This window comes from Prorops nasuta, unplaced genomic scaffold, assembly GCF_024137725.1.
Source record: "Prorops nasuta isolate Cenicafe-Biocafe unplaced genomic scaffold, Cenicafe_Pnas_1.2 PNAS00006, whole genome shotgun sequence".
NCBI lineage: Eukaryota > Metazoa > Arthropoda > Insecta > Hymenoptera > Bethylidae > Prorops > Prorops nasuta.
Genome location: NW_027116803.1, coordinates 8,697,955 through 8,724,315, shown reverse-complemented (window position 1 = coordinate 8,724,315; position 26,361 = coordinate 8,697,955). Strand labels below are relative to the sequence as shown.

Sequence of the window (26,361 nt, the reverse complement as noted above, 5' to 3'; positions counted from 1 at the left end):
AATGTTGCATAAGATATGGAAGGATGTAGCAGATCAATGAGACATTTGCCAAAACCCAATGCAATTTGTCTCACATTGAATAATAAAAATCATTGCAACAAATAGCTATGCTTTAAAAATATAAAACAGTTGTAATTTTGTTAGTAATTTGAAGAATATATGACTACTGCGAGAATAGGCAATTACCATGTGTGTATAGAATTTGGAGAAAGGGAAGAAATAAAAATAATTTTAATTGAACTAGCTTTCATTTAAAATAATAGCAATTAAAAGATTGTCATACAAGATTATTAAATATACAGTAAGTGTTCGTTGTATATACACTAATCGCTTACACATTCACTATTTTAACTTTAAGTCACAATTATTGAAATGACTGGGCTACATAGAAATGCTTCATGTATTAATACTTTTTCATTTATTGGTCTATAATTACTTTTTTCCTTAAGTGAAATTCATCATAACAGGATTTCATCTGTAACAAAAACAAAATAACCACAAAGTATATTTCTTTAAAAATTCACAATAATTTTAATTTTTTGTTATTAATTTATACTCATCAAATATATTTTTTCTATTCTGATGTTTATTAAAATCCTTCCTTCTTTTCCGCAATCGTTTTCCGAAAATATTATTTTTTTTAATGAAACAAAATTAAGGGTCAATCGCCCCAATTGATAGCTACGGGCAAACTCCCTAGAAATCCCCTCACCCTCTTATTCCTACTTTCCCTCGCCACGACGCAAGATTTATGGCCAAAACTGTACTATCCACATATGAAAAAAAAAATCGATTTTAAAAACTTATTACACGAGGCTCATCTCTTAATTTTCAAATCATTTTATCTTTTCAGTGACGCGGCATATGAACTATTCTAAGATAGTCAACAAATAAGTATTATATTAAAAATGGCTATTATCTCACAAAAAAAAAAAGCTTCGCTTGGAAAGAAAGAACGGCAAGTACATAAGTCGTATCTAGCATAATTAATATGGTAATATAAAATATTTTAATTAAAAAAAATAGAGATATCAAAATGCTAGGCAAGTATAAATTTTTGTTACCATGATGAAAGTTAAAATTTGGAAAAAGGAAAATAGTAACACAAAAATTATACTTGCCGGCAGCCCGCTGTATGCAATCGTATTAAATAGCCACATTTTTAACTTATGAGAAGCAACGCTTAAATTGCAAGATAGCGACTTACACATGAATATTACTGGCCCGGCAAGTATATTTTTTGTGTTACTATTTTCCTTTTTCCAGATTTTAACTTTCATCATGGTAACAAAAATTTATACTTGCCTAGCATTTTGATTTCAATATTTTTTTTAATTAAAATATTTTATATTACTATATTAATTATGCTAGATACGACTTATGTACTTGCCGTTCTTTCTTTACAAGCGAAGCTTGTTTTTTGTGGGATCTTATAACGTTTTGTAAGAATATAGGAGTTAAAACTAATCAATTATTTTAAATAATTTAATCTAACAAAACATTTTCCAATATTCTCATCGTTCCATAATGTAAAGTTTCAATTCAAAATATTAATTTATTATTCAATTAAATAAAATACAATATATTACAATGATGAATTCTTATCATAGTTACACTTTAAAAGCTTTTAACATAATAATCACAATAACTGTTTGAATTATATTTCCAATATTTTATACCCAAAATCACCTTAAAGCCTTTCGCTTTCAAGAATATGCTTCTAAATTTACCTCTAAATCCACCTTTTTCATAGGTGTTACTCTCACTATCAACTTTTATTTTGGCTCTTTCCCTGGAAAACTAGTGTCATTTCTATTTTCCTTTCATTAATATAAACTAGGAAATACATCAACTCCTTCAATGGATGCCTCTCTTCTTTAGATATATAGTTTTCAGCTTCCTAAATTTATTCACTGAATGCCCCATCACATGTAAAATATTGCAATCATGAATTCTTTTCATATTTACAGATCCACATGATTTTGTTATAATTTTCGTCAACTATGTGACTTTTAATTCCAAAATTGTATATCCAAAATCATCTACAAGCCCTTCACTTTTAAGGATTTGTTTGGAAATTCATCCCTTTTTCTTAACTGTTACTCCCAATATCAACTATGAATCAGGGCTCATTTTCAAGCAAACTAGTGCCATTTGTATTTTCTTTTCATCAATGTAAATTAGAAAATACACAAATTAATGCAATGGTAGCCTCTATTTTAGATATACTGCTTTCATTTTCCCAAATTTATTCACTGTATTATCTATCGCATGGAAAATATTAAAATGATGACTTCATTTCATTGTTTCACTTCTAGATGATGTTTTTATTATACTTATTATTTAATTGACTTATATATTTCAAAAAGTTTATGCCCAAAATCACCTGCAAGCCTTTCGTTATCATGAATTGGCTTCCAAATTTATTAATTTCTCCACCTTTTCTTTAGATTTAACTCTCACCATTAACTTTACATTATGGCTCTTACTATGGCAAACTGGTATCATTTCTGATTTCTTATATTTATTATTACAACTCAAGCCTGCACAATGACACAATAAACACGTTATTATAACTCAATCTGAAATAAAATCTCACTAAGATCCAAAAATTATATTACATATTATATTATAAAACTCAATGTTATACTTATAATAAATTAAATAATTTTTTTGCAGATAATAATTTTTTTCTACTCTGATTAGGGAAGCGTAGATAAATATTTGGTTTTAATACTTTTTTTATATTATAATTGAATATTAAGTAACGATTAGCAAATATTCATCTACTTTTCTTTAATCGTAGTAATAAGAAAGTTTGATTGTCTCCTGGATAATTGTTTGTTTATATGATATAACTTATTGGACAGTTAAATACCACATCAGTTTAAAGAAAAAACAGTTAAAAATGCATTTTGTTAATGATTTCAACACCTGGAAGTTTAACATATGATTATCAAATACCTTAACAATTTCTTGCAATTAATATGCTCCTGATAATCACTGATGCACATAAATGTTGAAAGTATACATCTTCTTCGCACAGTGTTGAAAATATGTAAATATTAATTTTACTTCATCCAGTCAGCTCTATCCTCAACAGTTCAAATAGAAATCTTCTATCTTAATTTATCTGAAAAAGAAACTTCACAAAGTACCAGAAAGTATTTACTAACATCCTGTATTATGAAATATAATGTTATACTTATCTAATAATTGTCAACTCCTTATGTCATTATTATTTGCATATATATTTGTCATTTTAAAAATTAAACTCATTCACTAACATAATAATGAACATTCTTACTGCATTAAATATACATAACCTTACATTACTATTGACAGGTAACAAGTCGCCGGATTAGTTATATCCAGTGATGGGAACTTGTGGGAATTCGGTATCCCCACCATACCTCCTCGAGGGAACTAACACAATCGTATGTCTCGTTCGTGTGAGCCGAGTCTGCTGCACTCGGCTTGAGTCGCTAGTGCTTTAAGCGCAAGCGCATGTAAAGCCATCATCGGCTGAGTTCGGTGGACTTCGGTGCATGTCGGGTGTGCAAGCGTGATACACATAGATCTCTCTGTCTTTCGCGAGTCCTCGATGAAAGTTATCCTTCCTTAGGCGATCAGCTGGGCTGCTAGAGAAGGATAGCGACTATTATATTCTCCCTCTCTTTCTCTTCTAAGTTTAATTCGACTAATTTATGACTCTCCAAATAAAATCTCCTCGATCAATATTTTTGTTTAGCTGATCAGCTGGGCCGCTGGAGAAAGATAGCGACTGTTGTCTTCTCGCTCTCATTCTCTGCTCAGTTTAATCCGATTAATTTATGACCCTGCAAGTAAATATTGATAGAAATATTCATTTTTCTGAACGCTGTGGGGCTTGGAAAAATATAATTTCTTTCAAGCTAACCTGGAGAAAACGCTTAATCAAATTTTCAATGTATACGTTTTAAAGGGAAAAATTTGTAATTTATTTCTGTAAAGTTAATAAAAGCATAAGCATAAATTACAATAACATATAGCAGTACAAAAGACTTCTTAAATTTAAGAGAATTGAAGAACTTGTAATGCTCCTTTATGTATATATATTTTCAGCCGGATATATAAATGTAATTACTATCAGACTTTTCTTACCTAAATATGTATTTCGCTGACTAGAATAATTTTATATTATGTAATTACCTCTTCGACGATTCAATACAAACATATGATCTAAGACTTATTGTATTTGGCTAACGAATGTACATATGTAGCGTTGAAACATGTAACTCTTCCATGTAATTTCTCCGTTCCATTGTGATGATTCTGTAATAGATTTCATGCATTTATTTCTTGTTTACTTTCTCGAAATAAATATGTATTATAATATAATATCTGTGTTATCATTGTATTATAATCCTTACATTTAAGTATTTATATATGTACACATCCAATTTATCTATAGGAAAAATTGATGCAATCACTAATCCTTTATAGAGAAAAATATTGCATAAAATAAATATGCTATTATATAATAAAATTACTTAGTTCAGCATTTTTGTTTACGACTACGATAATTTACATGAAATAAGTCATGTGAAATTTGTGCGTAGTTATTTCAAAACAAAAATGATTTTTTTTTTTTTTTTTTAAAGGGAAAAATGCGTCGTAGCACACTAAGTAACACGGGTAGATACAGTTACTGAAAAAATTGATCGTATATTACGAGAAAAATACAAATTTCTATCATTCAATATTTCAAATTATTTTGTGTAACGAATATATACTTATTGCATTGCTATTATGCAATTATTAGTAATAAATATTTATTTATAAACGACAAAATATATTGAAATATTGGATGAAAAATATTTATAAATTTTTCATATTGATCGGTCAAAATTTCATAGTAATTGTATATTGCAACCGTTTACTGAGTAGTGTGGGACTCACTATCTCCATGCCTGTGCCGTTTAACATATTCAAGACAGAGAACAATGTTTACAAATGAATGTAATTCACTGCTTATTTATACGATCGTAAATATGTTGAAATCGGGCTACATGGTTCTTATGATAGCACCTACCCACTAAAAAACCCTGAATTCACGAATTGTCGAAACCGTCAGACACTCGATAAATGAAATTGCAAAGCTTGTGATTGCTTTATGTATATCTTGTAATATTTGTCGAACCCGTCAGACATATTTTGCTCTTATTCTTAAATTTGTCGAATCCGTCAGACATATGTTGCTCTTTTTCTTAACTTTGTCGAACCCGTCAGACATATTTTGCTCTTGTTCTTAAATTTGTCGAACCCGTCAGACATATGTTGCTCTTTTTCTTAACTTTGTCGAACCCGTCAGACATATTTTGCTCTTGTTCTTAAATTTGTCGAACCCGTCAGACATATGTTGCTCTTTTTCTTAACTTTGTCGAACCCGTCAGACATATTTTCATTCAGTGTTAAGTAAATCATCTTCGTCATCATCGTCGTCACTTTTGTACGCGTGAATGGTCAAAGTTCTTTCATTCTCTACATAACTTTTTGCATATAAATTACTTCTTTCCGTTAATTTTAAGTGATTATTATTTATTGGCATTGTAATGCTATCACTGTTTGTACACTTTAAGTAATTCTTAATTACGCAGATTGAATTTAGAGTTGCAGAGCTAATACGATTTCTCTTTTTCGTTTTCACGTCGGGTATTATAGAAAAACAACGTTCCGCTTCTGCATTTGAATGTGGCAAGGATCGGACTATATTTAAAAGAGATTTCAATTGAGGATACTTTTCCTTTCCTTCGCATGTAGTTTGCGATATTTTAATCCACATGTCATCGAAAGACATTTTAGACCACGCGTCCTTTTGATTTACCGATTCATTGTTATGTAGAGAAAACCATTCTTGTTTTAATTCAATTTCGTTTCCAATATTGAATAAATTATTAATTTTTAATAATATGGTGGCTGATGAATCACGATCCGAATCGAAAAGAGAGCATTTGTAATCAAGAATTGTTAGATATTTGAAAAATGGAGCATCGATTGGAAAACGGTTACGGATTTCATCTGCAGCTTTCATTAACAATTTCAAACAATTTTGTTTGATGTGATCAGCTTGCAGTATACTTAAAGTACCTTCGTCCAATTTCTCTTGCAAATAATCCTTACAATCGATACCAATATTTATTTTTTCTATTTCCATAATATTTTGTTCACGCGAAAAAGTTATTGTACGGAAATTGTCTTCATCAATGAGACATTTTAATAATGCAGGTTTCAAGAATTGGCTTAATATGAAAATTAGAAGTTCTACCGATTTCGGCTGTAATAAATGGATTTTTGTATCGCGAGATTGAAACTCTGCATTAAAAGCATTGAATTTATTTAAAACGAAACGCAGAAAATATAAATACGCTTTAGTCTCCGCGTTTTGCATACATTTGTGCAATTCGGTAGCTTGTCTATTGTTTTCAGACGACAGTTCCAACAGAAAATTATTTAACACGTCCCAATTTTCTATTACGCGATCAATACACTTGTGGCGAGTGAGCCACCGAGTTTCGGCGTGTTTCAAAAGATTGATTGTCTTATCCGTGAAACATCTTTGAAATTCCCGGAAAATTGCCGTTCTTTTAGGGCTACCGTTTATAAAATTTACTATATTTTTCACGAAATCCTCGAGAAACGAAGGAAGCGTTTTACATGCTGCAGATGCAGCAAGTGCTGATACGTGGCATATACACGGAATTGTTATTATTCTCGGATTTTTTTCTAACATTTTTGTACGAAACGATGTATTTTTTCCGATCATAACCGATGCATTGTCGCAGCTCATCGCTATTACTTGAACTAAAGGAATTTGTTTCTTAATCAATTCGTTATTAAATGCGGTAAATAATTTTTCCGCTGAACAATCTCTTGCATCAAGATTAATTAGTTGCAAGAGGCGCGCTTGTATCTGTAATGTTATTGGTTCTACGTACCGTACCATTATGGAGAACCATTTTTCATTCGTTATATCCGATGTCTCATCAACGAATACAGAAAACTTTGTATTTTGTAGCGTTTCTGTGAGACTCTTCGTTTCTTCGCGACAAACGACGTTATTCACAATTTTCGATAATTTGTGACGTCCTAATTTTATGGCTTGAAGGACGTGCGGATCCTTGCCTATAGTTTTAAAAATATCTATCATCGCGGAACTCGATACATACGGAATATTATGTTCTACGAAAAAAGTAGCTAATCTAATTTCAGCCGCCTTTACGCGATCATTAAAATCAATATTTACTTCCTTTTCAACGTCTGAAAAGGTAGTAGAGGTGCCCGGGAGGTTGCGGCATTCAAAATTTTCTGCGTTTCTTTTATGAATACTGGAGTTTTCGTGTTTCCCGATTTCCGAATGACCGCAATCTAAGGATTTTTTGCAAATTAAACAATGAAACTTACTTTCATTTTCAGGGACCGGTTGTACCCATTTCCTCCAAGACGGATTACTGTCATACCACTGATATTGGAACTTCTTTTTACATCTTCTCTTCTTGTTTTCCGGACTAGAAGACATTTTCATCCTTTTCGACACCGGACTTGATGACATTTTTCACAGATGCAAAACAGAACTTTTCACTTCTCAACACAAACTTTCAAAATTGATAAGATATATGCTACCAATTTAAAACGTTTAAGGCAACTGCCCAAGAGACAGCGGCTGTATGTTCCTTTATACATTTATTATTGTTTACAAATAAAGGCAGCGATACGACTTTTACGGAAAGTAGTTAATTTCAAGACTGTTACATTATAAGCAAGTAATTATTTAAAAAAAAATATTCATTTTTCCGCAAGGATTCGAACCTGCGACCACAGGTTCAACAGTCCCGCGCCCTAGGTACTCGACCGTTCGCCTTTTTACAGGAATTAAATATATTACGCACACTTTTGAGGATTGAGTGTACTTAGAAATAATGAAGAAACATTTTTCAAATCTTATAGAATTTTTGGATGCTTCAAATTTGCTCTGAATTAAGAATGTCATTATTCATTATTTCATTATCCACGCTTATCTACAAATCTTCAATCGATAGACTGATTCTGAGTGGACATCCGCTATTATATTTTCTGATTTTGCGTACATATTTTAAAATATTATACTTTTTCATGTTTACTAGTAATCAACATTATTTTAGGTAACAAAATTACGTGGGGTGCTGAATTTTCTACACCAGTAATTTTATTAAATGCTGGCCTGCTGTATTCCTATATTTTGAAGTAATACTGTTTACACTTTATATACACGGTAGACAGCTAATTACTCACAACAAAAATAAACAGGAGAAAAGCTGATTTCTTAAGAAATCATATACTCCAAACATGTATGATTTCTTAACTCTAAAGTCAGAGAAACAATAGGACACCCTGTATATTTATTTGTAGAAGATACGAAGAGACAATATAATCGTTGCTCACTCGTATTATAACTTGTGACAGTGACAGGTGTCAAAACAACGGAAAATAAAATCATGTAAGTACATTTAAAATTGATATCATATCACTGTAAAATATTAGAATTTATCCCCTTTGTGTTTATTGCATGCAATATTAAATTAGCATAAATTTTGATTTTTTAAAGATTTCTTTTATGAAATTAAATCCAGTAACTTCTATAAAACCAATCTTTTGACCTTCAATCACTTTTAAAATAAATTCATATTAGTACGGTTGACAAAACATAGAACTTTTCAAAATTAACGGAAAAAATATAATTAGCTTTTATATTAATGATTACAATTATTAACAATTAATCTCAGAACCCTTTAAACAAATTATTATTACTATTTATTAATTACTTTTTTGATTTTTCGCAGGGCCATATCGGAAGAAGACTCCATTCTTTGTAAGTAAAAACGCACATTTTACACTAAAGATATTTTAAAATATAATTTTTAAATAATATATAATTATTTTGCAGATACGGAGAGGGAATTAATTCTGCAGCTGTTGGAGCAGAGGGCAGAAGATAGGCGGATCCAGCAGCAGCACCATAAAGATATGGAAAACCAGCAGAAGCTACTGCTGGACCGCCTAGGCGAACTGCAAGAGCAGTTGCGGCAGCAGCACCGCCAGCAGGAGCAGCAGCAGCAAAAGCTGCAAAACTATCAGCTGGAGCTGCAACAGCTAAGGGCGAAGATGGAGCAGTTGCAGCTCCAGCAGCAGCAGCAGCAGCAACAGCAGCAGCAACAACAGCAACAATCACCTCCGCCGCCTCCTCCGCCGCCGCAGCAGCACCAGCAGCAACAACAATCACCTCCGCCGCCTCCGCCGCCGCCGCCGCCGCAGCAGCAGCAGCAGCATCCGCAACAGCAACAACAACCACCTCCGCCGCCGCAGCGACAACCCCCGCGGCAGAGGGTGACCCGGCCAGCCCGGGCTGAAAGACCCGGCTATGTTGGTAAGATATGAAGATATTAATTATTAAAAAATGTCAACTTATAAGTCTCAACGAAGAGCAATTTTGGAGGCCGGAATCAATTGTAGTGAAACATTTTTAATTACAGCGATTTGTAATAGTTGTAATATTCAAGACCATGACTAAACGATTTTAATTTTCATTAGCGGACAGAGCCATAAATTTTAATGTTACGATCGACACGTGTTACAATTGATTTCGATCTCCTTACTTTTCATTTAAATAGTTTATTATTTTTACTAAGTAAAGGTTTTTTTTTCTTTTTCAGTTCGCCCATACTCTGCCGGACAATCCCGGAGGCAGTTTTTAAGCCGGGTCCGGGAAGTGAGGGAGGAAGAGCCCCGGGAACTCGCTCGGCCATATGCCGAGCGAGTATTTTATTATTATTAATATTTCTTTTTTAAATAAATATAATTAAATTGAATTAATGATGTTTCTTATTTATATTACCCCTATAACGTTTCCACATATTATCCTATATTCATAAATAATTTTGACGTACAGATTAGGTTATAATACATATTTATTTCGAGAAAGTAAACAAGAAATAAATGCATGAAATCTATTACAGAATCATCACAATGGAACGGAGAAATTACATGGAAGAGTTACATGTTTCAACGCTACATATGTACATTCGTTAGCCAAATACAATAAGTCTTAGATCATATGTTTGTATTGAATCGTCGAAGAGGTAATTACATAATATAAAATTATTCTAGTCAGCGAAATACATATTTAGGTAAGAAAAGTCTGATAGTAATTACATTTATATATCCGGCTGAAAATATATATACATAAAGGAGCATTACAAGTTCTTCAATTCTCTTAAATTTAAGAAGTCTTTTGTACTGCTATATGTTATTGTAATTTATGCTTATGCTTTTATTAACTTTACAGAAATAAATTACAAATTTTTCCCTTTAAAACGTATACATTGAAAATTTGATTAAGCGTTTTCTCCAGGTTAGCTTGAAAGAAATTATATTTTTCCAAGCCCCACAGCGTTCAGAAAAATGAATATTTCTATCAATATTTACTTGCAGGGTCATAAATTAATCGGATTAAACTGAGCAGAGAATGAGAGCGAGAAGACAACAGTCGCTATCTTTCTCCAGCGGCCCAGCTGATCAGCTAAACAAAAATATTGATCGAGGAGATTTTATTTGGAGAGTCATAAATTAGTCGAATTAAACTTAGAAGAGAAAGAGAGGGAGAATATAATAGTCGCTATCCTTCTCTAGCAGCCCAGCTGATCGCCTAAGGAAGGATAACTTTCATCGAGGACTCGCGAAAGACAGAGAGATCTATGTGTATCACGCTTGCACACCCGACATGCACCGAAGTCCACCGAACTCAGCCGATGATGGCTTTACATGCGCTTGCGCTTAAAGCACTAGCGACTCAAGCCGAGTGCAGCAGACTCGGCTCACACGAACGAGACATACGATTGTGTTAGTTCCCTCGAGGAGGTATGGTGGGGATACCGAATTCCCACAAGTTCCCATCACTGGTTATATCGATTACATCGATTTATTTGCAAGTTCACAACAATAGTTTCGTCGTTGAGTATAGTTTGTTGGAAGCGATGTGAAAATGACGTCACTTTTCTTAGCGGCCAACTTCAGCCTGAGACATACAGAATCAGCCTAGGACATACAGAGCTCGGGAAGAAAGAAGGGAGAAGAATTTCAACTTCGGCATATATATAGCTAACAGAATATGAGATCTCTGGATTGCGTGAACCGATTTTAATGTTTATGGGCTCAAATGAAAGGTTTTTCAAAACCATTTTAAGTAAAGCTTTACTTAAATCATGACAATTGATCATTCGTAGAAATAAATCGGTTTGAAAATTGGGACGGCTAAACTTGCTGTATAAGTTACACGGTAGTGCTCGGCGGTACAGACATATATGTCATTATCTATTTTTATATGTACTTGCCGTTGTGACATTACCGTGTCTCTTGATAAGAAATTTTCTTTTTTTCTTTTTTTGAAAATCTTACTGTTTTTTCAGATAGAGTAGTTTGCTACATCATTGAAAGAGCAAAATGACTCAAAAATAGATTCTCAAGGAAGGCCATAGTCTTCTCTGAAAATTTCAATCTAAGTGGAGAGGTTGAAGGATCCCTTTAAGAATAAATAAGCCTTCTTTCATTTTATGAAGAGATAAGTCAAAAATTAAGAAGGATTTTATGTTAATGCTGTAGATTATTGTTCATAGTCTTTGCACGCTTTTAGGTACCAGAAGATTTCAGATAAGTTAGAAAATACTTATGCTTTTCTCTTCACTTTATTACGACTTGTTTGGTAAATTGTAAAATAATTCTTTTTGGTGACCATATCAACTTCTAGTCACTATAAACTAGAATCTGACCTAGTAATTAGCTAATTTTATTGGCAAGTTCATTTAGGCAGACACTATATATGCAAAAAATATTAGGCAAAAACTATGGGCATTCTACGGTATAAAGAAAAAATTATTTTTAATTTTGTGGCTCGTCCCTTCATAAAATGAGGAATTGCTTATTTTTTCGTAAAAGGATCCTTCAAGCTCTCCATTTAAGTCTAAACTTCCAGAGAAGACTATGGCCTTACGTGAAAATCTATTTTCGAGTCATTTTGCTCTTATAATGATGCAGCAAACTGCTCTATCCGATAAAACAGTGAGATTTCCAAAAACAGATAAAAAATACAGTTTCTTATAATAGCTTTTTTAATATAATATTTATCTGTTAATTACCTTAGAACAGTTCATGTGTCACATCACAGAAAAGATAACACGATTTGAAAATTAATCTACAAATAACGTCGTGTATTATTATCCAGACTATTCATCTAAATGAGTGCTACTGAGGATCCTTTTAAAAGTAAGCAGAAAATACATTTCATTAGCACCAGGATCAGGAATGTAAGACATTAGGAGGTAATATTAATAATCGGCGTAGTTGCGTGCGTGTGTATATGCGTGTACGACAATACGGATCGGCGGAGAAGTATAAACTTCTGTTGTTTTTTGAAAGGGAACTGTCAACGAAATTGAATTTAATGTAATTTTTCCGTCGAGTCAAAGCCGTGATTTATCAGTTTAAAATAGATTTATCTCAGCAATGATGCTTATCTGGACCTTATAGTATAGGACTTTTCGACTTAGTTTATGCTAAAGAATATGTGGTTAAAATTAAAAGCATTATTGCTGCTACACCCTGTATATAGAAATATTTTTCTTATGGTTCGGCTCTGTATTATTTCAAATATGATAATTAATAAAATGTTTCTTATCATCCTGAATTTGTAGCATATGATAATATTTAAAGTTTCTTTTTTGCCTCATCTATATAAAATAAAAATATACCCACAAATTACTTTTTTTTTTAATTTAATCAGTCAATATACTTATCTAATAAACCCAGAATTGAATTTACTATGCAGAATACTGGAAGTATTTATAGTTTGAATTATTTTGTTTCCGCACGTAAACACGCCAATTCAACAGAGAGCACGTTTAAGATTCCAGTAGTGCCCACTACTCAATTTTAGGATTTCAGACAATTTGGTGTCAGGAATGTACGTTATTGGCTTTTGACCAATGTGATTTTAGTATTTCTAGGTTATAATCCTATTAGGTCACACACACATATCATCATTAAGTAACCTCCCAAACCATAGCTGCGTGCTGTACTTTTACGCTTGGGTGTTGCATTACTCAATGAAAAATTATCGAGTACTCTATGCAAAACAACTTTTTTTATGTAAAAAAACCTCAGATTCCGATTAAAAGCATTAAAAATATACTTTTTGAGATGTAATACATTTTAGTGTTTTTTTAATAGGTAAATGGAAATTGTTGGGTAATCTGAACATGCCACTGGAAAACTGAAGAAAAAAATACATCGAAATAGTATATTGAATATATTTTTATATACATTTTCATACCGCAAACGTGAGTTGAAAATTACACGATTAAGCACTTACGCGCCGCATTAGGAGAGTTGACGTGATTCGCTCCTTATACAGGATGTAAGAAACTGACCGCTTTTTCCTGAAACTGGAAGCTTGCGGTGGTAAAGTAAGTATAAATTTTAAATTTCGCTCAAATCGATTAAAGGGTTGCCAAATTATTCCTATTTTAAAATCACTCCTTTTTGACCCTTTCTGTGTGATTTTGACAGCACAGTGCAGATTGGAGAAAGTGAAGAAACAAGTGTCGTTGAGCTATTCGGGAAGAAGAAACAATAATGATCGATCGGACGATAGTACATATGCTATTTATTTCTAGAACTTGGTTATTAAATTAAAATCAGGATTACATAAATTCTGTCCATCACTCGCGCATAGAAAGTGACTCCTTTAAGCGTATCTTAGCAGATCGAAAATGGCTCTATTTATGCCAGTCTCAGACACGCATGCGCATTAATGTTTTCCTTCACTTTCGTCCCTTTGGTGGAAAGAAGTTTCGTTCCCTTGCACCAAAAGTTAAGATAGTGTCTAGTAGTTTAGGTTTAAAAATATTTTTTTTTATCATATTTCGATAGTATACCAAGGCTGCATTCCAAATGTTACCCCGGGAGCACGGAGTACGTTTTCCCTAGATTTCTCCCTATATTTTTCCCTACATTTCAAGCGGAAGGGGAGTGGGATCTAGGGAGAAATCTAGGAACCCGTGTTCCGGGGTAAGATTTGGAATGCGCCCCAACATGAGGATATGGTGTATAAATTTTAAACCGACATTTAAAATATTAACAAAGATATAACATATATTCGACAGCGTCGCATACTTGAACACTGTAAGTTGCGCGACAGCTGCTAACGGTTATTCCTCACTATTATGATTCATTACCTTTATATTTCCTTGAAGTTTCATATACCTTTTGATATACGAAAGGATATAACCAGATATACCCATGTTTGACACGTATGAAGAGACGAAAGGCTTATTGTACGCACCGGGGATCGACGATTAGTGTGAGGATGAAAGTTCTGTTAGTCAAACTAAATGCGTTTTTCTCGAAACCACGTTTTCTCGGTCGGCCCGAGGCATAACAGATTTTCTATTGAACTGATCGGGCTGAAATTTTTACAGGTTATTCTACACATTTGTAATTCTGGCCAGAACTAGAATCATTTTTTCTTATACATTATTTTTCAAGTTACAGCCCAATTTACACTAAAAAAATTGTACTTTTTTTTCAAAGTCCGCCATTTTGTTATTTTTCAACCAAATTAATTTTTTCTAGTTCCGGCCAGAATGACAATCCTACCGAACAATAATCCATTGCATTTTTTATTTCCGATTATTCAAACTGGAGATACCTCGCGGGCCAGCAGCACATGTTTTTTTTCACCTACTTTGACCCCATATAATTTAAAGAAAATATCGTAAAAATTAAAAAATAGTACATTGTTAACCTAGGGAAGAAAGTGATCGATTGCTGATGAGTTGTGAAGTTTGGATGCCCGAGACGAGGTTGATACCCAAGCCGAAGGCGAGAGTTATTAACGTAGCCGAGGGTATCCAAACTTCATATAAATTCGTCAGCAATTGATTTCTTCCATGGTTAACATAATACTTTTCATTACAAGTGATGAAAAGTACAGTTTCCTATGCATGTTTTGGAAGGATGGAAATTATTTACTTTCCTCCCGCCGGATTTACTTTCTCCCGCTAAATTTATTTTCCTCCCGCTAGTCGACAAAACAATTTTCATCCCGCAAAATAGGCATGAAAAGCTGTACTTTCGCATCACGTGATTAAAAAAATTTTTGTTGTATAATTCAATATAGCAGTAATAACATAAAATTTTCAGAATTTTTTCATTTCATTTAAGTAGTCAAAAAAATTCCCGAAAAATACCCTGCATAATCGGTCGATTTACTAGACTACTACCTTAAATATTGCTATTAACGGGATCCCTCACGCGTGCTTTACCGACAGTACAAGTCAATAAACAATGAATTTAATAAAAGCCAAATGCAAAGCAAATGGAAAAAACGGGCATCCTTATGATGAGGTGAGAGTTCTAACGAGTCAATCGAGTTTAAAAAAACTCAAGTCGGATGAAAAATAACTGTATCATTGTCCCGCGTTCTTGAAGAGGGGTCACTTTTGTTTATCTCCACTTCAAGAATGCGGGACAGTGGTACAGCGTTATTCTTCATCTGATTTGAGTTTTATTAAGCTCGATTGACTCGTTAGAACTGGCACCTTGTTACAAAGAACCCTGGTTTTTCAATTTGCTTCGCATTTGACTTTTATTAAACTAATTATTTATTGACTTGAACTGTCGGTAAAGTAGGCATGAGGGATCCCGTTAACCTATTAAATTAAAAAGTTTGTAAAAATGGGTTTTTTTTATTTAATACTTACACTTCAAACATCTTTGTTGAATCTTACATTTTAAATATTCTCTTATAAAAATTTAATTTTTATTCTATTATTAATTCAAATTAGTTATTAATAGCTATTATAATATATTTCAAAATTATAAAAAAGCAAAAAATGAAAAAAGCGAAGAGGTCTCGAACCTGCGACCATTGTTTTCAAAACCGGGAATCTTACCACCTGAGCTACAAGACGTTTTGGAAGAAAGTTAATAACATAATAAAATAAACCGAATGGCTAGAAACTCGAATACTTCCTTCGTTACACCAGTATATATTCTTTTGGCATATTCATACTTTATGCTCTGAAATTAAATCAAATATGAGATAATATTATTAGGGTTTTTATTTTCCTAATCATCAACTGTATTAATTCTTTAGAAATGTATCAAATTTGATATAATTAAAATCCAGGTTTATGACTGAATAAACAATGGTAAAGTTTCAAATATTATTTAAAGCATAATGTGAAACAAAATATTTTACCTTTGTATTTACGTCGCATGCTATATTTTATTATATACCAACGTGTTTTTTCATTCCATTTTAAAACATAGTCTTTCCTTCGAAAAAATTTTATTTTTCGTTCCATCATATCACTTGATGCGTGTGTGTAAGTCATTTTAAACCTTAATATATACTATATCATTTTACCGTTTCCTGTTTTAAAATAATATTCAGTATAATTACAAATTCGTTTTTTTTAACATAGCGATTTGTTAATTAAACAGGAATAATTATGGTTTTATGTGTATCTGTAAATGAATTTGAAAGTCAAGACTGTGAATTTATAAAGAATATATTAAGGAATAAAATGACTCACCCACATCAAGAGATATGCAACGAAAAATACCATTTTTTCCAAGGAAAACCTATGTTTTAAAATGAAATGAAAACACGTAGTTATATAATAAAATGTGGCATACGACGTAAATAAAAAAGTGAAATGTTTTGTTTCACATTATGCTTTAAATAACATTAGAAACTTTAGCATTATTGTTTATTCATTGATAAACCTGGATTTTATTTATTTCAAATTTGAAGCATGTCTAAAGAATTAATACAGTTAATAATTAGGATAACAAATACCCTAATAATATTTTCCTATATTTGATTTAATTTCATAGCATAAAGTATAAATATGTCGAAAGAATATATACTGGTGTAACGAAAGAAGTATGCGAATTTGTATCCATTCAGATTATTTTATTTTATCATTAACTTTCTTCCAAAGTGTCTTGTAGCGCAGGTGGTAAGATTCCTGGTTTTGAAAACAAAGGTCTCAGTCAGCGTTGCCAACTCCGCCATTTTGATTATACTACGCTGTACAATGATGTCAGTGATGCCAGAATCAAGATTTTAGCAACAAAAATAAAGTTAACCGCTAGCCAGCAGCAGTATAGAAAATTTGAAGGGAAGAGGTATATATCCCTTCCCTTCAAATTTTCTATACTGCTGCTGGTTAGCGGTTAACTTTATTTTTGTTGCTAAAATCTTGATTCTGGCATCACTGACATCACTGTACAGCGTAGTATAATCAAAATGGCATAGTTGGCAACGCTGGTCTCAGTTTCGGGACCTCTTCGCTTTTTTCATTTTTATAATTTTGAAATATATTATAATAGCTATTAATAACTAATTTGAATTAATAATAGAATAAAAATTAAATTTTTATAAGAGAATATTTAAAATGTAAGATTCAACAAAGATTTTTGAAGTGTAATTATTAAAGAATAAAACCCCATTTTTACATATTTTTTAATTTAACGGGGATCTATCTAGCGACATTACAGGGCAAAAACTATTTCGCATGCAGCGTCGTCATTTGTTGACAGATTTGCATTTTTATGGACTTTTTGGAAACGCGAAAACATTATCTACTAAAGTACGTTGGGGAATTTTGCGATTTATTTGTTGTTTCTCAATAATATTAATATATTTATTTAAACAAAAACTTTTTTTTCATTTTTTGTTAATTTTTCCAACGTAATTTAGTAGATAAGCTTCTGGCATTTCCAAAAACATGTACTAACTTTACAATCTGTGAACAAATGAAGACGCTACATGCGAATACTTTTTGCCCTGTAATGTTGGTATACGAATTCCCGTTAATAGGTTAATAGCAATATTTAAATATTCCACAATAAAGAAAATGTGTTTGGATGGAGTCGAACTTGAATCTCCGGTATGAAAGATGGAGGATTGAAGCAGACGGCCAAAAAGAATTTTTACTCGACTCGTTGGCTAAACGAAAGTGAGATCGAAAGGGAAAGGGAGATTCGAGAAAACTATACCGCTCTCTCTCGCACTCGACATATACTGAAGCTGACCGAAGCTGAATGATGTTAAGTGAAGGAGGCCACACACGTATTCGCACCAAAATAATGGTGAGCGTGTATAACAAAGTGCTCTTCTCGATCCTATCCAATAGATGGCGTTAGGGGTTAGATGCATCTGAGAAACGTTGAGATCACCAGCGTCGCTTACCGGCGGGGATTGCCGCGGGCCCCAGCATGAGCAATCTCCCGTTTCATCTCTGATATAACTAATCCGGCGACTATTATTAATTGTATATTGTAATGTGAGGTTATGTGTATTTAATGCAGTGTATTTATTCATCGTGCTGCGATAATTGCGATAATGCACCTGATAAATTTCTATAACCACAAATTAATTAAATTTTAATAGTGACAGAAAGAGTCGCCAATTAGATAATTATAACACTATATTTTACAATATAGGATGTAATATTCTTTGAGATACTTTGTGGTATTTCTTTTTCAGATTAAATTAAGAAAGAACATTTCTATTTTCATTGCAGAGGATAGAGCTGACTAGATTAAATAAGTTGATATTTACAACACTGTGTCAATGAGAAGTATACTTTCAACATTAATGTGCATCGGTCATTATCAGGAGTATATTATTTGAGAGAAATTGTTTAAGTATTTGAAAATCATATGCTAAACTTTCAGATATTGACATCATTCACAAAATGCATATTTTACTTTTCTTGTTTTTTAAGCTAATATTGATTTCAATTATACAAAAGGTTGTATCATATATACGAACAATTTTCCAGGAGATAATAAAACTTTTTTATTACTGCGATTAGAGAAAAGTAGATGAATATTTGCTAATCGTTATTTCATATTTAAATATAATATAAAAAAATATTAAAACTAAATATTTATCTACGTTTCTCTAATCAGAGTAGAAAGAAATGATTATTATCTCTACAAAATTTTTCCACATTTGATTTTTTATAACTATAATAATGAATTTTATAACATAATATGTAATGTGTTTTTTTGGTATTTTGTCAAATTTTATTTCAGAATAAATTATAATAAATTTATTATGTCATTGTGCAGGTTTGAGCTGTAATATTAAATAGAAAAAGCCAAAAATGATACCAGATTGCCATAGAAAGAGCCATAGTGCGAAGTTAACGTTGAAAGTTAAACCTAAGGAAAAGGGGGAAAAATGAAAATATTTAGGAGGCAATTCTTGATAATAAGGGGTTGCAGGTGATTATGGGCATAAACTCTTTGAAATATAAATCAATTAAATAATAACTATAATGATAACATCATCTAGAAATGAAACAATGAAAAGAAGTCAACATTTTAATATTTTCTATGTGATAGAACAAGTGGTGAATAATTTTAGGAATCTGAAAGCAGTGCAGTATCTAAAACGAATGGCTCCCATTGCATTAATTGGTGCATTTTCTAGTTTATATTAATCACAAGAAAATATAAATGGAACAATTATTTGCTGGAGAAAGTGCCATAATGCAATGTTGATGTTGAGATTATAGCTAAAAATACGGTAGAAAAATGATTCAGGTTATAAGAAAATCCTTAAAAGTGAAGGTCTTGTAGGTGATATCTGTCATAAAATTTTGGAAATATAAATTATATAGTTGATAAAAATTATAATAAAATCATGTAGATGTGTAAATATGAAAAGAATTCATGATTCCAATATTTTACATATGATGGAGCATAAAGTGAATATCAATATAGGAAAGTGAAAGCTGTGTGTGTATATCTAAAAAAAGAGAGACTTTCATTGCATTAATTGGTGCGTTTCCTAGTTTATATTAATGAAAGGAAAATATAAATCGCACTAGTTTGCCTTAACCCTTAAAGTTCCATCTGGGTGTTTGACATCCAATAGCCATTTTATACATTATCCATTTATACTAAATTCTATATATCGGACTTATTATGCCATTTAGTATAATCTGCCACATCTATATCTTAGGTTCCTTCATTTAGGTAGGTACTTCAATTGTCTGTTAATGTTTGGCAGTTATTCCAAGAACATACTGATAAATCTACGGGTGCTCGACACCCAGTATGCCGACCTTTAATTAGATTCACTCATGTTAAACAACATTTTTTTTATCGATTTTAGGTTTCAAAATTAGTTATGAAACTATTTGTCCCTTAAAGTAGATAAATACAGATTTATTCAGTAACATTTTGGTAGCAAAATACGATATACCGTCAATACCACATCTTTTTAAATTTCCTTGGGTGCCGAACACCCAGTATGCTATTTATTTAATATGAAGAAGGTGTGTCCTTTAAAGATTAAAAGAAGCCATAATTCAAAGTTTATATTTTGAGTAACAGTTAAGAAAACGCTAGAAAAAGAGATGAATTTCTAAACAAATCCTTGAAAGTGAAGGGCTTGCAGGTCATTTTGGATATAAAATTTTATAAATATAAATCAAATAGTTATTGAAAATTATAATAAAATGTAGATGTGTAAATATGAAAAGAATTCATGATTTCAATATTTCGCATGTAATAGAGTATATGGTGTATAAATTTAGGAAACTGAAAGCAGTATACCTAAAAAACAGAGGCTTCCATTGCATTAATTGATATACATTTTATACTTTATATTAATCGAAAGAAAATATAAATGACACTATATAGCTTGCCAGAGAAAGAGCCATAATGCAAAATTCATATTGAGAGTAACACCTAAGAAAAATGTGCATTCAGGGGTAAATTTAGAAGGAAATTTTTGAAAGCGAAGGGCTTTAAAGTGATTTTTGGTATAGAATGTGTAACGTTATTCCCGTCAGTGTGAGGGGCCGCTCACACTGACGGGTTTTCCCATTACCTTCGCCCATCCTTATCTATCGGTATCAGGGCGCCAGTTGGTCAGTTGGGTGGCCAACAATCCTACGTTATCATTTGAGTCTTTCGACTCCATTTTCTATGCATCTTATACGGCCCTGCGGCCATGCATTTGGACGGTAACGGTAGCCAGGGTCGCTCAGTATGCTAAGTCGTGGAGAGAGGGGAGGGTTCCTTGCGGAAGTCCGAGCCTCGCAGACCTATCTGCTGAGGGGCATACATTTATCCCTCACCACCCACACACAGGTGGTGGTGAGGAGTGCGGGAACATGCGGTATCATTACCAAGCATAGAGTTTGCCAGGAAGCGGACCACCACGGAGGCAATGTTCGCGGCCCGTCCAGCCATAGCGCAAGCCTATGGGATTACGGAGGGCACCGGGACACATTCCAACGGGCTAACTACGCCCCTGCACAACCCACTATGCATTGGCCGGTATCCTGTCGTGACGTACGTGCAGGCTGGCCTATAGCACACGCCTCACGTACACGAACCGACCCATGGCTGTCTGAGTGCCGCGTCACGCGCTCACCAGCACGCACGGACACATCAGCACAGTCCCATGGTCGCGTTCCGACTGGTTCCGACTGCCTGCTATGGCAATCTGCGCACGACATTCGCGCAGACTGCTTGAAGCGCGTAACCAGCGTTCAAGTCAGACTCGATGTACTATCTCCCCTCCTCGTGGGGACTTATAGACACAGCCAATCTTTTTAGGACTCCCCGAGGCCGCTTCTCCTTATCTCAGGTTGCCTGGGTTGTTTGGCATGGCCCTGCTTTGTTTCCCAAGACAGCCTGGACATCGTTTCCTGGAGCGCCGGTTTTTTCATCCGGGCCTCTGCCTGTCAACGGGGTCTATCCTTGACGTTAGCTATAATCCACTCGTGAGTCTATCTCACGAGTCGGTAACGTAGGGATTAATTATATCCACTGTTCGGTAGCTGTTATGTTCTTTATTCGGTATCTCGTATACGTAACGGGGAACTTCGTTACACAATAAAGTAAAATAAAATATTCCAATTTAAAAAATTTGTGATATCCAAATATTAGGCAAGTATTTATTTTTACTTTGGCAAAAGTTAAAATTTCAAAAAAAAGGTAACAGTAAAAAGTTAATTGCCGGAAGCCCGTAATGTTCATGCTTAAGTCACTGTCTTATAATAGAAGCGCTACTTCTCTTAATTCAAAAATGTGGCTATTTATTGTAGTTGCATAGAACGGGCCCCCGGCAAATAACTTTTTTGTGTTACTTCTTTTTGAGATTTTAACTTTTGCCAAAGTGAAATTAATGCTTCCCTAATATTTGTGTTTCACTAATTTTTTTAATTGGAAAATTTTATTTTCTTTATTGTTTATGCTGGACGATTTATGTACTTTTTGCCTTTTTTTACAGGCGAAGCTTGTTTTTTGTGGAATACAATCATGTGATCAACAATTGTTTCTTCTTCGCAGTCGCTCATTGTCGCTTGTTTTTTAACTTTCTCCAGTTTGCAATTTGCTGTCAAATTCGTTTAAAAAGGATACAAAATAGTGATTTTAAAATGGGAATAAGTTTTTAACCCCTCAACCGATTTGAGCGATACTTGAAATCAGCACTAAAATTACCATCTGAATCTGCAGTTTCAAGAAAAGGCGGTCGTTTCTTTATATCCTGTATCATGAGAAGCTTAAATTGGTTATATAAAGGTCCCCAAAATAGTTCGTCTAACAGTACGAAAAGGTTAAGCTAATTAATCTATTTAAAAAAATTCATGTACACCGTTTTGCCTGATACTCTATTATATTTTATTAGAGTTGCTAATGTGCGAATTAATAAAATTTCAAATTAATTTAAATTAATAAGTGCTGTTCGTACCTGAAACTATTTCCAGTAATGTTTTGCAAATTGAAATTTACTATTATTATTTAGGAAAATATTTATTTATTAATTATAGTATTCGAAATTTTAATCACCTGTTTTTCCATAATCGATTGCTTCGTTTGATCACGACGAGTTAAATTGTCAGTTCTAGATTTTTCTTTCTCTAAATTAGTGGGTATATGCGGAGCAGTACTCTGTTGATCATGCTCTGAAACAGCAACACATACATAGACAATCAATATCAACAACTCGTATAAAAGGTGTACGAAGGTAATAGGATATATTTTAGCCGTAGGCTATTAGGGTATTCTGAGTAAAATCTCTGATTTTTTTTCAATCTCATACCATTTGTGAGTTATTTAATAATCTAGGTTACAGTAGAATACTGCTTCAACAATAAAAGTGATGAATATAATATGAAAAGTTATGAAGGGCGAAGACATTTCTTTCTTTTTCGATCATACTGATGGACCTGTGTTATAGAAACTATCAATTAAATAATTCGAATGAGGCCTGATTGCATGCATTTTAAATCGGACACTGCAGTAAGTTGGGATCAGATACAAGTTGAATCAGGCACAGGTCGAAACGGACACAGACCTGATTGGACACATGTCAAATTGGACAGAGATCGGATTGGATATAGATCAAATAAGACATACTTTGACGTGGATACAGATCGGATTAGATAAGCATGGGATTGGATACGAGAATAATTGAACACAGATGAGTTTAGACACACTGTTAGTCGAATCGGATACAGGACTGATTGGACACGATTCAGATTGAACAGAAATCCAATTCGACATAAGTCGGATTGGATACAGATGTAATCGTACATACAGGGCGTTTTTCTAACGGCGGCATATAGGAGATTCGTGTTAGTTGACTATAGCGCTCAGAATGATGGTTTCTGAGAGCGCTGATTGGTCAATATCATGTAGTGCCAACATGAAATGGTCCGTTACCAATAGATGAATACGAAAATGAGACCCATCCGCTATTTTGGAGTGGAGAAGTGTTTACATGCTAGTTGTAGCAGAAAGAGGTGTGAAATGGAAAAATGTCAAATCATGAGGTTACTAAAGTAAAAATGGAAAATAATGAATGGAAAGTTCGAATATTCTTACTTTCCATTCATTATTTTCCATTTTTATTTTAATAACCTCACTATTTGACATTTTTCCGTTTCACACCTCTTTCTGTACAACTAGCATGTAAACACTTCTCCACTCCAAAATAGCGGATGGGTCTCATTTTTCGTATTCATCTATTGGTAACGGACCATTTCATGTTGGCACTACATGATATTGACCAATCAGCGCTCTCAGATACCATCATCCTGAGCGCTATAGTCAACTAACACGAATCTCCTATATGCCGCCGTTAGAAAAACACCCTGTATATGAGATTAGACATCAGTCGGTTGAGGGGATTCGTAGGATAGAACACATGAACAATAGGACTGACAGATGATTGGCTATTACATGCTTCATAGTGTACACAAGTTTAGTGTATAATTAGAGGGTAATTTTTGATACAAAGTTTATATCTTCAGGATCATTCTCAAACATTGCTACTTATTCAATTTTTAGTAAAAGTATGTTTTCAGGACTACTAATTTTTTTTATTACGTCGGTAAACTTTAAGGGTGGAATTTCGTGTAACGCCACGAAAATAGCAAATTTTAGGATTTTTTTTTAGGGGTAATGGAATATATAATTGAATCACTATTTTTGCTATTGATTGTATGTATTCTCAAAAGTATTATCATATTTTTTTTTACTTTAGTTAAGTTGCAAAAAAAGTTATTTAACTTTAAGGTAGTAGTCTAGTTGTTTGGGTAAAATTTTTTCTCATATTTCGATAGTATACCAACATGAGAATATAGTGTATAAATTTTAAACCGATATTCAAAATATTAACAAAGATATAACATATATTCGAGAGCGCCGCATAATTGAAAGCTGTAAGTTGCGCGACAGCTGCTGACGGTTATTCCTCACTATTATGACTCATTACCTTTATATTTCCTTGAAGTTTCGTATACCTTTTTCTATTCGAAAGAATATAACCAGATATACCCGCGTTTGACACGTATGAAGAGTCCTAAAGCTTGTTGCACGCACCGAGGATCGACGATTGGTGTGAGGATGAAAGTTCTGTTAGCCAAAATTTAAACGCGTTTTTCTCGAAACAACGTTTTCTCGGTCGGCTCGGGGCATAATAGATTTTCTATTGAACCTATCGGGCTGAAATTTTTACAGGCTGTTCTACACATCCGTAATTCTGGCCGGAACTAGAATCATTTTTTTTTCATCCATTATTTTTCAAGTTACAGCCCAATTTACACTAAAAAAATTGTACCTTTTTTTTCGAAGTTCGCCATTTTGTTATCTTTTAACCAAATTAAGTTTTTCTAGTTCCGGCCAGAATGACAATCCTACTGAATAATAATCCGTTGCATTTTTTTGTTTCCTATTACCCAAACTGGAGATACCTCAGAGGCCAGCAGCAAATGTTTTTTTTTCACCTACTTTGAACCCATATAATTTAAATAAAATATCGTAAAAATTAAAAAAAATATATTTTTGTATAATTCAATATAGTATTAATAACATTTAAATTTTAAGATTTTTTGCATTTCATTTAGGTAGTTAAAAAAAATCCCGAAGGATACCCTGCAAGACCGGTCGATTTACTAGACCACTACCTTAATGTTAAAGCGTCCGCATGAACATCCTTAAACGGCGTGACATATAGCTCCCATAAAAAGCCAAAAATGCATGTTTTTCTTTTTTTACTACAATCCTAATCAATTTTCTCTTTGGATGAACTTTGTTTCATTGAAAAAAAATGATGATTTAAACATAAGTATCAACTATGAAAAATAGAATAATTTTAACCATTTTTTCGTACATTTTTAAAACAAAATACTACATATTAATTCGTAAAATATTTTTAATTTGAGATTCATCTATAGGAGAATTTTATTACCTTCAAACCAAAACAAAAAAGGTCTAAATCAGTTGAGAAATTTTCGAGTTATGCGTCACACCAATTCGGAAAAAGTGGTTTTGAGAAAAACGTGCTTAAAGTTTCCAGTAGGAAAGAGATTCTCAGCTGACGAATGATAACAGGATCGATAACTGTTGACTATAACAAATATTTTTACCACACTTATATGAAATATAGTCTCAGACAAGGTATGAAAACAAGGTTTGACGTACACAGAAACAATAGCTTTCATTATTTCTGTGTACGGTCTAACCTTGTTTTCATACATTGTCCGAGACTATATTTCATATAAGTTTGTTAAAAATATTTGTTATACTCAACAGTTATCGATCCTGTTATCATTCGTCAGCTGAGAATCTTTTTCTTACTGGAAACTTTAAACACGTTTTTCTCAAAACCACTTTTTCCGAAATGGTGTGACGCATAACTCGAACAGTTCTCAACCGATTTAGACATTTTTTATTTTGATTTGAAGG

General features: G+C 33.0%; 1 protein-coding gene across 3 annotated transcripts in view; it reads right to left on the bottom strand.

Moving 5' to 3' along the window:
• Arms (Ankyrin repeat-rich membrane spanning) overlaps positions 1 to 26,361 on the bottom strand; it is a 295,457-nt gene that overhangs the window by 6,696 nt on the left and 262,400 nt on the right. For all 3 annotated transcript variants that reach the window (XM_066729126.1, XM_066729125.1, XM_066729124.1), the window contains one exon: positions 22,960 to 23,075. In XM_066729126.1, the coding sequence (XP_066585223.1) occupies positions 22,960 to 23,075 (116 nt within the window). The remainder of the gene's footprint in view (positions 1 to 22,959; positions 23,076 to 26,361) is intronic.